This window comes from Anolis sagrei, chromosome 1 (genome assembly GCF_037176765.1).
Source record: "Anolis sagrei isolate rAnoSag1 chromosome 1, rAnoSag1.mat, whole genome shotgun sequence".
Lineage (NCBI taxonomy): Eukaryota > Metazoa > Chordata > Lepidosauria > Squamata > Dactyloidae > Anolis > Anolis sagrei.
This window is the reverse complement of record NC_090021.1, coordinates 168,440,801-168,456,012: the sequence shown is the minus strand read 5'-3', so window position 1 is coordinate 168,456,012 and position 15,212 is coordinate 168,440,801. Positions and strand designations below refer to the sequence as shown.

The 15,212-nt window shown below is 37.1% G+C and overlaps 1 protein-coding gene across 5 annotated transcripts in view; it reads right to left on the bottom strand.

Annotated features, from left to right (window-relative positions):
* The window catches only part of ADAM23 (ADAM metallopeptidase domain 23), an 83,982-nt gene that overhangs the window by 4,683 nt on the left and 64,087 nt on the right, over positions 1-15,212 (bottom strand). Inside the window, exon 25 of one of the 5 annotated variants that reach the window (XM_060782785.2) lies at positions 10,241-10,331. The exons of 1 other annotated variant lie outside the window; for it this stretch is intronic. In XM_060782785.2, coding sequence (XP_060638768.1) covers positions 10,241-10,331 — 91 coding nt within the window. Of the gene's footprint in view, positions 1-7,918; positions 8,014-10,240; positions 10,332-11,360; positions 11,672-15,212 lie in introns of those variants that run through there. 3 more of the 5 variants (XM_060782777.2, XM_060782792.2, XM_060782800.2) reach the window with 3 other exon arrangements.

The following is a 15,212-nucleotide window of genomic DNA, read 5'->3' as shown; positions in this document are numbered from 1 at the left end:
TTAACTTCAAAACACCAACACATAAATTTCAACTAAGACAGAAAGTATCACTACTTGTTGCTCCTGTGAACACATAACATTTTAAAAAAATATGCATACATTTACACTCTGTAGAGGGTTTTTTGTTTTTTTTGTTTTGGCATTTCATAGATTATTGATTTCACTGTAAACTATTATTTTTTGTACTCATGTCTGCCTCTCTGGAATTTAACACAAATAATGAATTGAACAAAATTTTCTTGCTGTGTTTTCATATCAGACAATGTGTTTCATGTGTGAGGACACCTTGAAGCCAATGCCAAACCCTGTCCTCCAATGGATTCGATTCAAACTCAAATTCCACAGTCATACAATTGATCTCATATTGTTAATGACAATAAGATAATACAGGCAGTCCCCAAGTTATAAACGAATCATAGTTAAGAATGGAGGTAAAACAATAGGAAGTGAGAAAACTCTTTCCCCTCAGAAGGGAAAGAGTTATCATGGGGAAAAGGGGTCTCCACTGAAGCTTTCTCGCCAATCCTTGTTTCCACTACAATCCAAATATTTCAAAATTCAATTGTTAAACTTCTGAATAGGGACAGACAGCAAAACAATAATCATGGGGGTGTTAACCCTTCCCTATGCGATCCAAAGTTTTAAAATATATGTATTTTTTTGGAGTTGCACTTTAAAAAAATGTACCTGTTCCAGCTTAGATACAAATTCAACTTATTAAAAAACCTGCAGAACCTATTTTGTTCATAACTTGGGAACTGCCTGTATAGTTTCACCAAGAAAACAATACTTCAGAAAATTGATAGGCTCACATCATATAAAATATATTTGAAAATCTGGGAAAAAAATCACAGCAGAATTGATCCATGTCATGAGTTTGTCTTCACACCTCACAAGATGATTTTATAGTAGACAACAGCATCACTGTGTTGTTATTTTTCCATTTTTCACCAGCTCTAGGTTGAGACATACACTAAACATTATACTATACTGCTATTACTACTCACAACAGCTTACATGCTTGGCATTTTATGCGTATGGTGGAAATCTATGTAGGATGAATCAGAAACAAGTCTCATTTATTTTAAAGGAATCTCTTCCTAAGAAAATCTAAATACTGTCCTAGAAACAAAGGCAAACCAGTCAGGTAGAAAAACACTACTAGTTACTTCTTTGGTCTTAATGTTGGTATCCTTGTTTTCTAAGGCAGGAGAAAAGTGTGGTATCTGGTTTCCTTATGAATAATTTGCAAAAGGATTTTTCACAAAATGAAGTGAGCTAGAGACTACACAAATCTTTAACTACATCATAAGAAGATCATGGAAGGGTGTTAATAGGTTCTATGACAATATAGGCAACAGTATTTGCTGTGCATAGAGAAATGTATTACATAGCTCACAACTACCAAAATGTTAACCAGAGAATGGGATCCTCCTTTACTGGAAGCTAAATGTCTTATTTAGATGAGGAGAGACCACTGTAAGCAAAAGGTGATCTGAAATACTGAGGTTATGACTGAGGCTTTCAGACACTCAACAATGTTTTATTGATGTAAAATCAGCCCATATATGCCAAACACATTTGGCATTAATCAACATTATATTGAGGTTATAATGATCCAATTAGCAAATAGTCTGGACAGTGTTCTCCTAGGTTATGTAATTAGAAAAATTCTGTTTATGGTGAAAACTTAATAAGAGTCACCTTTTGTATATGGCTTCAAAGGATTAGCTTGCTACTAAATTTGGCAGCTGTGCAGGGGGTTAGAATTATCAGTAGAAACAGGCAGCATTGTGTTTCTCCTTCTCCTCTTCTTCTATACAATGGGAAATGTCATGTTTTCACTATTAGTCCTCAAAACTTAGTTTGCTTCCAGACAACGATTTCTAAGCACAGTTTGACTACGGTTTAAAGAACATAGTCTATTCAAACCATCTTTTCACAGATAAATGAGCAAATTTGAGGTTGGTAGAGACGAGGAAGAGAGAACCACGTTTAATTAATTTTAAAATGCAAAGCAAGGCAGGAGAGGAAGAATGTTGGATTTAGGACCCTGACCGCTTGTTCTCACAATACCAAAATATAGATTTGAGTTACATGTGATGGCAGCTGTATGAGTATCTGCTGAAAATAGACAGGCCTAAGAGGAAGACAATGTTTTGATGAAGAAGATATAATATTATCCAGATGTCTGGACTGATATGGCAGAAAGTGAGGGAATTTGACGAAGAGTAAGATAAGGAGGAAGCTGATGAGGAGGAAGTAGGTATAACAGAAAGCAGTAGGTATAGATGATACAGGATAATGGCACACAGGACTTATTGTACCATGTATTACTTTGGTTTTCAAATGACCATCTCTCAGTCTCTATTCAGTTCAGTATCTTTCTCGTTGGTACACAGGTAAAAACTGGGAACAATTCAAAAGAACTGAAAGAGGGAATAGTATGAAGCAGATTAAAATGATGCAGTCAAGACCAAAAGCCCAGACCTGAACAACCTGTGGCCCTCCAGGTGTATGAGACTCCAACTGCTAGAAGACTTAGCCAGCTTGTCCAATGGTCAGGAATTTTTGGGACCTGAAGTCTAAAACACCTGGAAGGCCTGACTTAGATCAAATATGGACAGCTGTAGTCCTCCAGATGTTTTTGGACTATACTTTCTACCAGCACTATTCAACATAGAAGAACAATTGGAACAGCAGCCTAAAAACATCTAAAGATCACAGTTATCCACCAGAGAATCAGAGAATTATAGGGAATAACCACCAAGAGTTGGAGGTGACATCATGCCCACCATGAAAAAAAAGTTCACCAAGAGAATTTTAAATTGACTAAAGAAAGAGGATGGCTAAGTGGAGGTGTAGTGATCCTGATGAAAAATGACCTTTGTTCACTATTGTGAACCACTTCAGATTAAGGTACACAAAATACCCTATAGGAAGGAAGGATAGGAAAGATAAAACATATATGGAAAGATTAAAATTATGCAGATCCTAAAATCATTTGAATAAGTATTCAGATATAACTTTGGCCTGAATACAAAGTCACAATTTGAGCAGTGGGAGTGTCATGCAGTCTCTTCCCATTCTTAACATCTATGTTCCCTTCCTTGGCAAAAAATGTACTAGCTAAGGATCACTGTGGCAACATGGGACAGGTGATTCTGGGTTTAAGTAACCCTGATCAGGAAAGGGAAATAAATTGATGGATGCAACAAGTACAGGGATGAAGAGCCTGTGAACCAATAGCCAGCCATCAAAATGCTATTGGCAATTGGGCAGTGTTGTGTCTGTAATGGACAACTGTCTTTGATATTATACATGAAATGCTACAGCAAATCTAGGTGGAAAAGACTGTGAAATAGAAATAAGAGATTAAACTCATACCAAGAAGTTTAAGGGGATGAGAAAAGGAGTTCTAAACTGTCAAGATTTCTAGCATAGAAAAATGGAAAAAAGGTGGCATCACAGTGTTGAGATAGAAATCTTTCAGTACTACCAAATATAAACAATTAAGTAATACATCATTGAATTTACACATATTTACCACTGTGGAGAGCAAGAAAGAAATTACTTGAAATAATTTATGTATTCCATCATCCATGCTGTCAAAGCAAATCTTTCCAATAACTTATATTTTGTATACTATCTTAAATAAGTTTTTTTAAAAAAAACAAGCATAGGCATTTCTAATTACTTATGGGCACATATGCATGGCTTGTAATGAGGGAAAATTCACTGGATTTATACACATTGCAGGGAGCACCAACAGTATTATTCTCCATTATGAGACAGAGTCTGATGAAACACTTGGGGACAATTATGAATGCTGTTATCAGCAAATGTTTGATATCTATACCACTTTTCTCAAGATGTGCCAGATCACATAGAAATCTGGTATCACAGAATAGTTATATTGCCTGGCCATTTCAATGAAAATTTCCTAGGTCTGAATCTTCAAAGAGGTACCTGTTGTATCAAATATAACTGCTGATAAACTAAATAAAATGTAAATCTAAGTACTTTCAAAACATACCGGTTTGGATCTAGGCATGATGAATGGAAGGCCACTCATCCTCTTTTTCCCACTGCTATCCCCTTGAAACCCATTTCCTGCTTAAATCCAATTTTCATCCATTTCCCTCCTCGGCTTTTAGCCTCTGCCTCATTCCCAAGTTGTCTGGAAGAGTATCCATCTTACAGCAATAGCTTGTCAGAGGAGAACAGGAGCCAAAAGCCCTGTTGAGTGAGCAGCCTCTTGCTTGCACAAGCCTAGATCCAAGTCCAAGTCAAACAAAGCACGGTAAGTATCCATCTAGTGTTGCCAGAGTGAAAACTGGAGGCAGTATCTACATCTTTAATGGCGATTTAAATGAGGGAATTTAATCAGTCGTTTCTTGCCATGAAATCTGCTGACATTCCCTCATCTACCCAACCATTAAAAGTGCTATATTTAGTTTTAATTGTGACAATCTTATGCCCACCTGAAATTTTTGCCTATTTCATTAGAAATATCTCTTAGAACCATGAAGCCTTAGATATTCAAAGTCCCCCAATGCATTGCTCCTTCTTTACAATTAAACCATAATTCTAAATATATGATTTGACTTTCTTTTGCATATCTTTAATGCCCTCTTCCTGGTTTGAACACAAATGGAATGGATTATGTTCTTGAAATCATTGGGACATGAAAACAGTTGTTGTTTTTTTTTGTTGACTACTTTTGAAAATGTCTTACAAAATATAAAACACATTCTAGCTCTTCTATCAAGCACCTCTCTCTCTCAGACACACTTATGCATACATACTTGCTAAATAAAGCAGCAAAATACAAGAGGGCCTACCTGAACTAGGCCTCTTTCATAAAGTGAAAATTTCTTTTCAGATTTATCCCAAAGAAACATGCACTTCAAGCTGTGAGCTAGGCGAGGCCATTATTATTTGAGGTTCTGCTACAGAATGAAATATTTTCTTTTTGAAAAAAGAGAGAACTGTTGGGGTGCTTGCAGTGAATGGCTATCCTTACAGGGATGCTAGATCATTTATGTCATATCAGTTACACTGGAATGACACACAGGATGCAAAGTACCACATACGAGGAAGAATTAATGCACTATGTTATGTTGCAATGAGCTGAATAAAATGGGTTGGATCTGGAGTTTGATCTTGGCATTGGGAGCACTAGCTCAGCTGAGTACCATGCAGGACACTAGATGTTAAATGGGGAAGTAATGATTTCCTAGAGACCTTATTTCTATGGTTGCAAGAGGGAAGGTGGAAATCAGCAAACACTATTCCTCTGATTCTGCCCCTGGAAATACTCTGCTGAATCAAAAACCTTCAATGTTTGAAAGGAACATTTCACAGAAGACAAGCCTTTGTGTGTAAACAATTTTGCATGGCAGCAGAAACAGTGGAATAATGTGCTATTCATAAAGGTTGTGTAGCAGTGGTTCTCAACCTGTGGGTCCCCACGTGTTTTGGCCTACAACTCCCAGAATTCCCAGTCAGTTTACTAGCTGTTCGGATTTCTGGGAGTAGAAGGCCAAAACATCTGGGGACTCACAGGTTGAGAACCACTGGTCTATAAAATAGCTTTGGATAAGTTTTACTTTCATACATTTGAGGACGCTGCTATAAATGCAAACAAAGTGTTTCGAAATCAGACTTTGATACTTAATTCTTTAAAAAGCTTTATAACTGTACAGAAACTATAGAATTTTAATCTGAATGATGTAATTTAATCTTTTCATTTGAACTAGTATAAAATGTATATTTAAACAAAATATCTGGTATTTGTTTTACTAGTAATAATAATAATACTAAAAACGTGGCTGAAAACGTGGCTGTTCCAGTGTGCCTTCCCTGAATAAAGGACACAATCCCCTGCAAAATATCCTGAGAAGCACTTTAATTACCCATTGGGTTGCTTCCCCTACTTCTCGTTTAAAACCCTCCTACTAGATACATCCTACCTCTGCTCATGTCCAGCATTTATTTTAAAGTTTTAACTGCTACATTTGGCCCGGCCATAGGTTTTTAAATCTCTATGTGTTTTGTCTATATGTGAGTTATATTAATTGTATTGTTTATTTGCTTACTGCTTGTTTTTTATTGATGTGTTGTTGGGCTTGGCCTCATGTAAGCTGCTCCGAGTCCCTTCGGGAGATGGTGGTGGGGTATAAATAAAGTATTATTATTATTACTATTAATACTTTATTTATATCCCGTCCCTTCTCCCTGAAGAGACTTGGGGTGGCTATATGTGTCAGTATAGGACATTAGTATCGGAACCACTCGCTTTCTGACAATTTTCTACACTCAGTACATAAATAAATATATTAATTTATCATATACACGAGGGTTTAATGCTGTTGCTTCTAGGGGTGAATGGCTGTAGGGGGAGGCTGGATGTTGTAATCCAAATGTAATTTTTCTAAGCTCAGATGGTTTACTGGAAAATTGTTCATTAATATACAAAGATCTGCTTCAAGGAACTCAACAGAAATAACAGGAAATGTTTAGTTTTAGGTGAGTTTTATATTCTTAGAGAATATATAATGTGTGCTAGTTGTGAAATCTATAATTCTGCATATAATTAGCAATGAGCTAAGTAGAACACAGAAAGGATAATATCTTAGCCACTGTAGCAAGTACAATAGTAATGAGAGGACAATCTGTGAACAGTATTTAATTTTCACAGACAGTTCAGCGTGAATAAAATCCACTGATTAACAGAAGTCTCTTTAAGAAAAAAGACTGTCTTTGAATGAATGTTTTGAAGTACCTAATCCAAGATGGACCCTAGGTGCCAAATGTCCTTCTTTTAGGCCATTTCTGTGTTCTATGGAGTCTCTCACTATCCAAGAGACCCTGCCCCTCATTTTAAATGATTTTTAAACCACCAAGCATTGTAGGGTCATTCAATATGGGGAAGAAACATCACTATCTTTAAAACTGGATGTTTATTTCCAGTTTGACGTTGGGGTGGAGGGAGATCATAGGGCCTTCAAACCCACCAAAGTTGCCCACACCTGTCAGTAAATCATACCATAAACATTGCCCCCACCCAATGAATTGTTTTACCACAAACAAAATATTTTAAGTCAAAAATTGAGAAATATCTCACAGTGATTTTTAACATACCTACTTGTAATTCAGTTCCCCTGAATTCAGCAGAATTTACTCTCATATAAGTTCAAATTAAATGGTAATCTTAAAAAGGAAAGACATGGGACCAGTTGAGAGTAGAAACAGATATATGTTCATGAATGACAGAGGGAATATCAGAGAGGACAGATGGATGTAGGGTCTTGGACAAGAGGTAAATTTCCAGTATGTGTTGTGCCTCAGCAGTTTCCTACCTACATGTTCCTCCCATGAAATGGATATCTTCATTTGCTTTTGTGATTCAGTCTGTCATCCAGCATTATACACTCATTCCCACCCTTTGCTATGACTTCCATGGGCAAGTTACTGATTTTTATGAGTGGACACCATCCCTCTCACGGAAGATATTTAGTGCTGGTTGCGGCCATGGCTGTTTCTCAAATTTCTTGATGTGTTCAGTGGTAAAAAAGAAAAGAAAAGAAACAACCTTGGAGACTCCAAGGGTCTGAGCCCTCCAATCATGTGTATACAGAGATATGTGCTACAAACAAATGGTATTTGTCTCATTTGACTTGTGATAATTTGACACAATTATCTAGTTTTTCCTATTTTACAACTTTGCACCCTGGTGACATCTTTGAGATTTTAATAATGACATTTTGGCCTTTTGAATCCTAGATTCAAAAGGATTCAGGGAATAATTTACGTAAAACATTATCAGAGATCTTGTAGCAGGAACTCAAAATTTAGTGATGTAAGCAGAAGAGAGATATGCCATAGCCACTGAAGAGAAGACATGCGGCATTGCTTACTTAAAGCCCCATCCTGTCCCCCCAAGGACAATAGCTGCTACCAGGATGGCACCAGCGATGGAGCCTATTATAAGATTGGTGGCACTAGGACCTGTGACAAAGGATTACGGGAAGAAAGACATAAGAACCAACCACTTAATTAATTGACATCAAGGGAAATGTAGTAAAGCCATTTAAACTGTGTGCTATTAACTTTAAACCAACATTGTCAAAAGGGGCAAGCTTATTTTTAAAATATATGAGGAGAAAGGAGCTTTTTTCTAATTATCATGCTTACACATCCAAATTAATTCCTTATCAGGATAGCTTCTGTTACTGGAACTTCCAACTCCAATTTAAACTTATCTAAACATATGTTAATGTTATATAGAATTCACAATGCTGCAACATTCAAATGTTTGTTAAAGTAAGAAATCAAATATTGTGTTTTTCTGCTCTGAATATGGGGAATGCAGAAGATCAACGGGATTTAGTAGAGCAAAGCAATTTCAGATATGTTTCCACAAGGACCTGCCCTTTTAATGCTTAGGATTCTGCTATAGATTCTCTTTATAAAAAAGTAAAATAGCTGGTACTTTTGTCAATATAAGTGAAAGACTTCTTACAACTATACAATGCTTATTTACATTGAAAATCAGCTTTTGCCATCTATAGAAATATATATATCTGAGAAAACAAGAAACACCTTATAAACTATATACAATAAGCAGTAACAGAAAACATAAAAACAAACTTCATTATCCTAAGCAGGTTAAAAGTGCAAATGATGATGTCTTTACTTTTTTGTCACTTAGCGAATAACCATGTATAGAGGTAGCTAGAATTACATTCTACTGCTATGGAGACCAAAATTATCTCACTTGCAGATATGAAGGATTCTATACGCTTGTTGACCTTTCAGTAACATTTCTCAATTTGACTTTTACTAATGTAGCACACTAAGTAAAATTACACTTGAGCTATGCTAAAGTAATGACAACTCAATTTTTGTATCTCATTTGCTGTCTATCTTATGAAGTATTTGCAACTTCTAAATAATAATAAGGAAAGGTTTGCAAAGAGAAAACAGTGACTCTGTTTCTGTAGCTTTCGGCGTAACCTACAGTCATTTTGTGGCAAACGCTGTATATTCTAAGAGGTACATTATGCCTGTTTTATTCCATTGCAAAGCTGGTAGGAGAAAAGTTTCCCTCTTCCTCCCTTCTATTATAATTTCAGCTCACATGTTTGGTGACTGTATCCTAATACTCGAAAAAGATCCAACATAATTACACCAACATTAAAAAAAACGACTATCAATGATATTAAGACAAACTAAAAACAGCTTACATGAGGCCAAGCCCAATTTGTTGATTCTATATAAACTAGTTTGTGTCCAAAAGAAAATAAAACATAAAATGCAGATGAAATCATCATTGTTTGAAAGGGAAAAAAACTAAAACAACAATACCAGTGACTATAAACAATATTGCCCATAATTCATGGCTGAGCAGCACAAATATCAGTTAGTGTGTTAATAACTAATATCTTAAAATTGTATTGCATATTAAGCACAAATATTCTTACAGCTAAAAGCCCTGATCCAGCTTTAGCTACATATAATAACAGATGACCAATTTGATCCCTTCTGAGCATTAAAATATGGTTTTAGCCAGGCTAACGGCCTTAGATAATCTCTGTAAAGTAGATGAAATATATGCCCAGATCCTATTTGGATGCACATTAGCTACATGTGCCAGAGATAGTTCCCATATGGAATTTTCCCCTGCTGGCTCAGGACATAACAAGACACAATTCTAGTGGTCTAGAACAACAAAGAGAAAAACAAGAATTGAGAGTTATGAAAAGCTGATTATACAAATGCTAAAATTCCCTTGAAGTTCACATGTATATTATTTGAAGTGGGTGCTTGATGTTTCTATTACACTGTAAAAAAATCCAATTATATCCAATTATGTCAAGTTGTTTGTTATACTATATTTTGCAATCATGATACTTTAAAAAAACTATTTTTAGAATTTTGAGGAAGGAAACGAGCAGTTTGATAATTTAGAGCATGAAAACATATAAACACTGAATCGTATTAATAATAATGATTCAAAATTCACAAATATTTTATGCCCCACATTATCCCAGACATGAGAGGGTTAAACATGGCATGAGCATACCACATAACACAGACATTCAAATCACATGACAAATACAGTCACCACGGAACACAAAGCTAATGGGATAGTACACAGAGGGCTTCGATGCGTACAGTTACCTCACACACTAGGCACCAGACATGAAACTCTGAAACTAAGAAGGATGCTTACTCTATTCCCCACCCTGTGCCTCCAAAAATCACCCCCAGAGCCAGAATGGTCCCTGCCACTGCACCTATAAGCCTGTTAGTGGCCATGCTCACTGTATAGAGGGAAAAGGGAAGACTTTTTAAAAAAGAAAGCCATCAGGTACATAGAAAATGTCTGAAAAGATGAACAAAACGGCACCTCAAAATGCTTTTCATCTCATTTTACGAGTAACTCAGTTCAGCAGTTTTTGAAATATCAATTTAGCAGAAACCACAGTTGTCTGTATTTCATTATGTTTGAAATCATCAATATAAACATTTTAATGGCATAACCCATACTTGTATGTGTACAATTGCAGACAGGAAAAAAGACAGGCACAAGACTCACTGGACTTGCATGTTTGTCTTGTTTTCTGGCTATCTTTTGCCTATATGCCCACACATCAATTTTGAACAATACAGTAGAACTTTCTCAAGGTATTGCATGTATGGTACTTTTACTATTAGCACTGATAAAGAACGTTAAGAGGCCTCTGAGAGGAGAAATGTACTGTAGTTTAATCCATGGGCAGTGTGTGTATGCATGTCCTTTTTGCCACTAGCCAGCCAACAGCCTGGGAGAGGAAGGAAAGAAAACTCCATCATGGTCAAACCCAAAGCCTGTGGGCCAAATCTGACCCTCCATGTCATTTTATGTGCCCCCCCCCCTCTAGATGTGGGACTACAGCTCCTGTATTCTTCATCAATAGAGCTGATAGGAGTTGTGATACAGTAACATCTGGAAGGCTGCAGTTGGTTCTGTTTAGACAGGATAGTGGGGTTTGATTTAGATACAAGGCTTGCGGATTTGATGTTGATTTCAAAATGTTCTTTAACCTTCCCCTAACCTCGGAGTCACAAGTGCTGTTGGGTTGTAATTCCCATAATCCCTAGGCTACATGTTAGATAGTCAAAAGTGATGGAAGTTGTCGAACAATAACATCTGGAGACCCAAACAAGATAAAAACAAAAGAGAACCAACCACTATGTTAAAAATTTATGCTTGGCCATCTGTATCCATGGATTCTCTGTTCAAGGATTTTGAAGCCAAATTGTGACCCTCTATAAAAATGATTTTGACAACCCTGGTCTAAGCCAATACCTTCTTATGAGAACAGAGATCCACACAAAAGGATGGATTATGTATGTAGGATTTTATACACAGGACCCATTTCTTATCTTCTATAGCTCATCCATTTTAAAACACACACAGTTTAGAGTAATTGTAAATAAAGCTCTTTTGTATCATCTGCAATATAAAACACACTGACCATTAAGCCAAGCACACAAGAAACACATTATAAACATATTTATATATGTCTTAAAATGCAACCTAAAATGCAACCAATACTTACTTTTCAAAAGTATGATGGCGGCAGAATTACTGAAATCATTCCAAACAACATTGCAATGCCTTTTTAAAGCAATACAAAAATACTATGTTTCATTGAAACTTCCAACAATTTGTGGAGTATCTACTACCTCTGATGAAAGGGAGTAGACATTTCTGAAGTACTTCCCACCAGTAAACTGAGTTCATAGTATAAAGGACTTATGACTTACATTCTAGTCATGCAATTGAGTACTTTTTACACTGCCATATAAAATTCAGATTATCTGCTTTGAACTGGATTATATGGTAGTGTAAACTCGTATAATCCAGTTCAAAGCAGACACTGTGGATTATCTGCTTTGATAATCTGGATTAAATGGCAGTGTAGAAAGGGCCTTCATAACTTGGTTTGAGTGACTGGCAACCAACTGCAACTTTCAAAAACGATTTCTTTAGACTGTAACGTCCTAAAACCCCAGTATAGCATGGTCACTGGCCAAAGACAAAGTTCCATTGCAGTTCATGAAGGTAATAAAATGAACTCTATGCAATTAAAGCTCATATCCCAATAAACAGAACTGGCAGCTTTGAATCTTCTATGCTGTGCTCCTCCATTCAGGAAGACTGGAGCAAAAAGATTTAAGAAATTTTGATAACTCAACCAAAGTTTAATCTGAAGACTGTGACTGAATAGTATGCTAATATGCAAGTTACAAATATGCATTACCCACCCTAACACCTTTCCCCCCCAAAAAATTGGAAATTATTTCCCTTACAATTGTTAACTGAATTTCATGTAAGTGTTGCACCTTCAGGATGAAATCCCTATGATGTTCTTACACACAGTGGGGGAGATTTGAAATCTAGGTCAATTTCATGCCAGAATAGATAGAAAGATTGAAAATTACACTCCTCTGTTCTCATAAATTCCAAAGAAAGAGCAGCCACAGGGAGTGCACTTTTATTCCCCTGCTACTTTGCTACTGCAATATTTTTCATATGGGGTTACAAAGGTGTCCATCCACAAATAGAAGGCCTTTGTACATTAGGAAAGACACTTTCTGGTTTATCAACAAAATACTAATGCAGGGAGAAAACTCTAAAGTGTGTTTCTGTTTGCATGAGATTATTCAGTATAGCTTGTATACACACTATCAGCACTAGGAATTCTCTTGTGCATTATCAGGCAACAGCTTTCTCCTACTAGGGGTTGAGCAATATGTAACTGTGAGATGGTGTCAGGCCTGTTAAAGCTGTTATGCAACATTCAACCCTTCTGGGCTGACATTTTCTCTTGGTAAAAAAAGGTGTGTGTGAATTGTCTCCTCAAAGTTGTCCTATTCTATTCTGCATGCTTTTTAGTAAGACAAAACTAAACATGCGTAAGTACACCGTTTTTAAAAAATGAAAATCATTATAATAAACTGCTAGATAAGTTTAATTTTGATTATCTTTTTAGATCAAAGACATTTTGATCCTGTGGCAACAGGTCACCTTCAGGTTCAAAAGATGGATTTGCATCTCTTATTTGCTTGCTCAAATACAAGCATGTTAAAGAATAAAATAAGCAGGAAGGAGTTGGTTCCTAATTTTGTAAAAGTTGTACTCACTGCTAAAGGAAAAGAGTTACCTTTTAAACTTGAGAAACTAAGGCCCTTTCTACACTGCCCTATATCCCAGGATCTGATCCCAGATTATTTGCTTATCCCAGATTATATAGCAGTGGAGACTCATATAATCTGGTTCAAAGCAGATAATCTGGGATCAGATCCTGGGATATACAGAAGTGAAGATCCAGCCCAAGAAGCAAAGCTTTAGCCACTGGCCTTTTCTATAACACAGTTTATTTTATGGACCAAAATCTTCATCCATTGATTTTTTTACACTTATTCTAATTTTTCCTGTTATCTCCTACTCCGTATATGTGTTTCCTCCTTCAAGGGTGTCCAAATCCAAAAGCTTCAAAATGCATCTTGTTTTCCAACGTCAAATACATGCTTCCCAGAGGACTATTAGAAATTTCTCCCAAAGTATGTACTTTTTTTCTAATAGAGTTTAAAATGGGAAAATTAAGATTTCCCCTAATAGGTTCATTGAAACTCTGGTCTTGACCTACTCTGCCCTCAAGAAGAATGAATTTGGGACAGATGGCAACTACTTGCCCCACTAGACAGTGGAATTAATTGGGAATCTCATATCCCTGTTATGTTCAATGCTCCATGAGCATATTTCTGTCAAGAAACAAAGTTATTTTCCTTCCTCTTTCTTACAGCTTTTTGTGAGGAGCCCCCAGTGGCGCAAGCCCTTGTGCCAGCAGGACTGTTGACTGAAAGGTCAGTGGTTCAAATCTGGGGAGTGGAGTGAGCTCCCATCTGTCAGCTTCAGCTTATCCTGCGGGGACATGAGAGAAGCCTCCCAAATGGTAAAACATCCAGGCATCTCCTGGGCAACGTCCTTGCAGATAGCCAATTCTCTCACCCAAGAAGTGACCTGCAGTTCCTCAAGTCGTTCCTGACATGTAAAAAAACTAGCTTTTTGTGCATCCCATCTAATTTGCTGCATAGGTCCTCTAATCCTTGAGGGGCCGTACCAGCTGCAGAGGAAGAGGACACAATTTATTTCATCCATCTGATGCTTCAAAAAAAAAAAAAGAAGAAGAAGCCTGTGCTGGCACAGCAGTGCCAGGTAATTTTAACCTTTTCTTGCACTACTAGTTTGCATGAATCTATTTAAGCAAGGTAGCTTCCCTCAGGTTGCAGTCATAGGGCCAACAACTTGCCAATCATCGTCAGAGTCTTTAGACCTGCCCCTTTTCCCAGGGTTTTGGAGGGAAAGGAGGACCTTTGTTCAGTCTCACTGTTTGAAGCCTAAAAGCAGGACGTGTGGGATTTTCTTTCCCACCTGCACAAAAGCTTCATTTCTCACAGCTCTGCTGTGGGAGAAAAAGGATAGTTCCATAGCTATGCTGGGGGAGTAAAGAAATAGATCCACAGCTCTGCTGGGGAATAAAGGAATAGTTCCTACAGCCTTCGTGGAGAAACTAAAGGACACCTTTCAGCTTGGCAGATCTACAAGAACCTTGCCTGGTAAGGGACCACTCGAGCTATCCATAAAGCAGCTTGGAGCCGAGAGTAGGTAAAGAAAGAATGCCCAGGGAGGGGTCAGAAGATTTCCCCAAGGAAGAAGGGAACAGTTTACCACCAGTTGCCCCTTGATAACAGATTAAGGAAGCTACCGGTTTTCCAAGGTTATAAAGTGTTTAATTCGTGTGTTTGAAGATTTAAGCCCAAATTGTTGAATCTATTTTGAGCCTCAATAGAACTTTGTGTTGGGAAATCTAAAGGGCCCTTCAGCTGAGGCACCCCAGCGTCCCGTTGGGCATACAGAAGGCACATCCTGTAAACAGACATTTTTTCAGGCCCAGCGTGCAACAGCACAAAGCCAGTTAGAGATACTATCCTTATACTCTTGTTGGACACTCTGTTTAGGAAGAGGGTAAGAACAGACAGTAAGACAGTGTCCATTCTTAATGTGGGATGATATGGGACTGAAAGGCCTCTGAAAATACATCAGAGTAGAAATGTATAGTTCAAGTTGTACTAAGGATTATTAATTCTTTCAT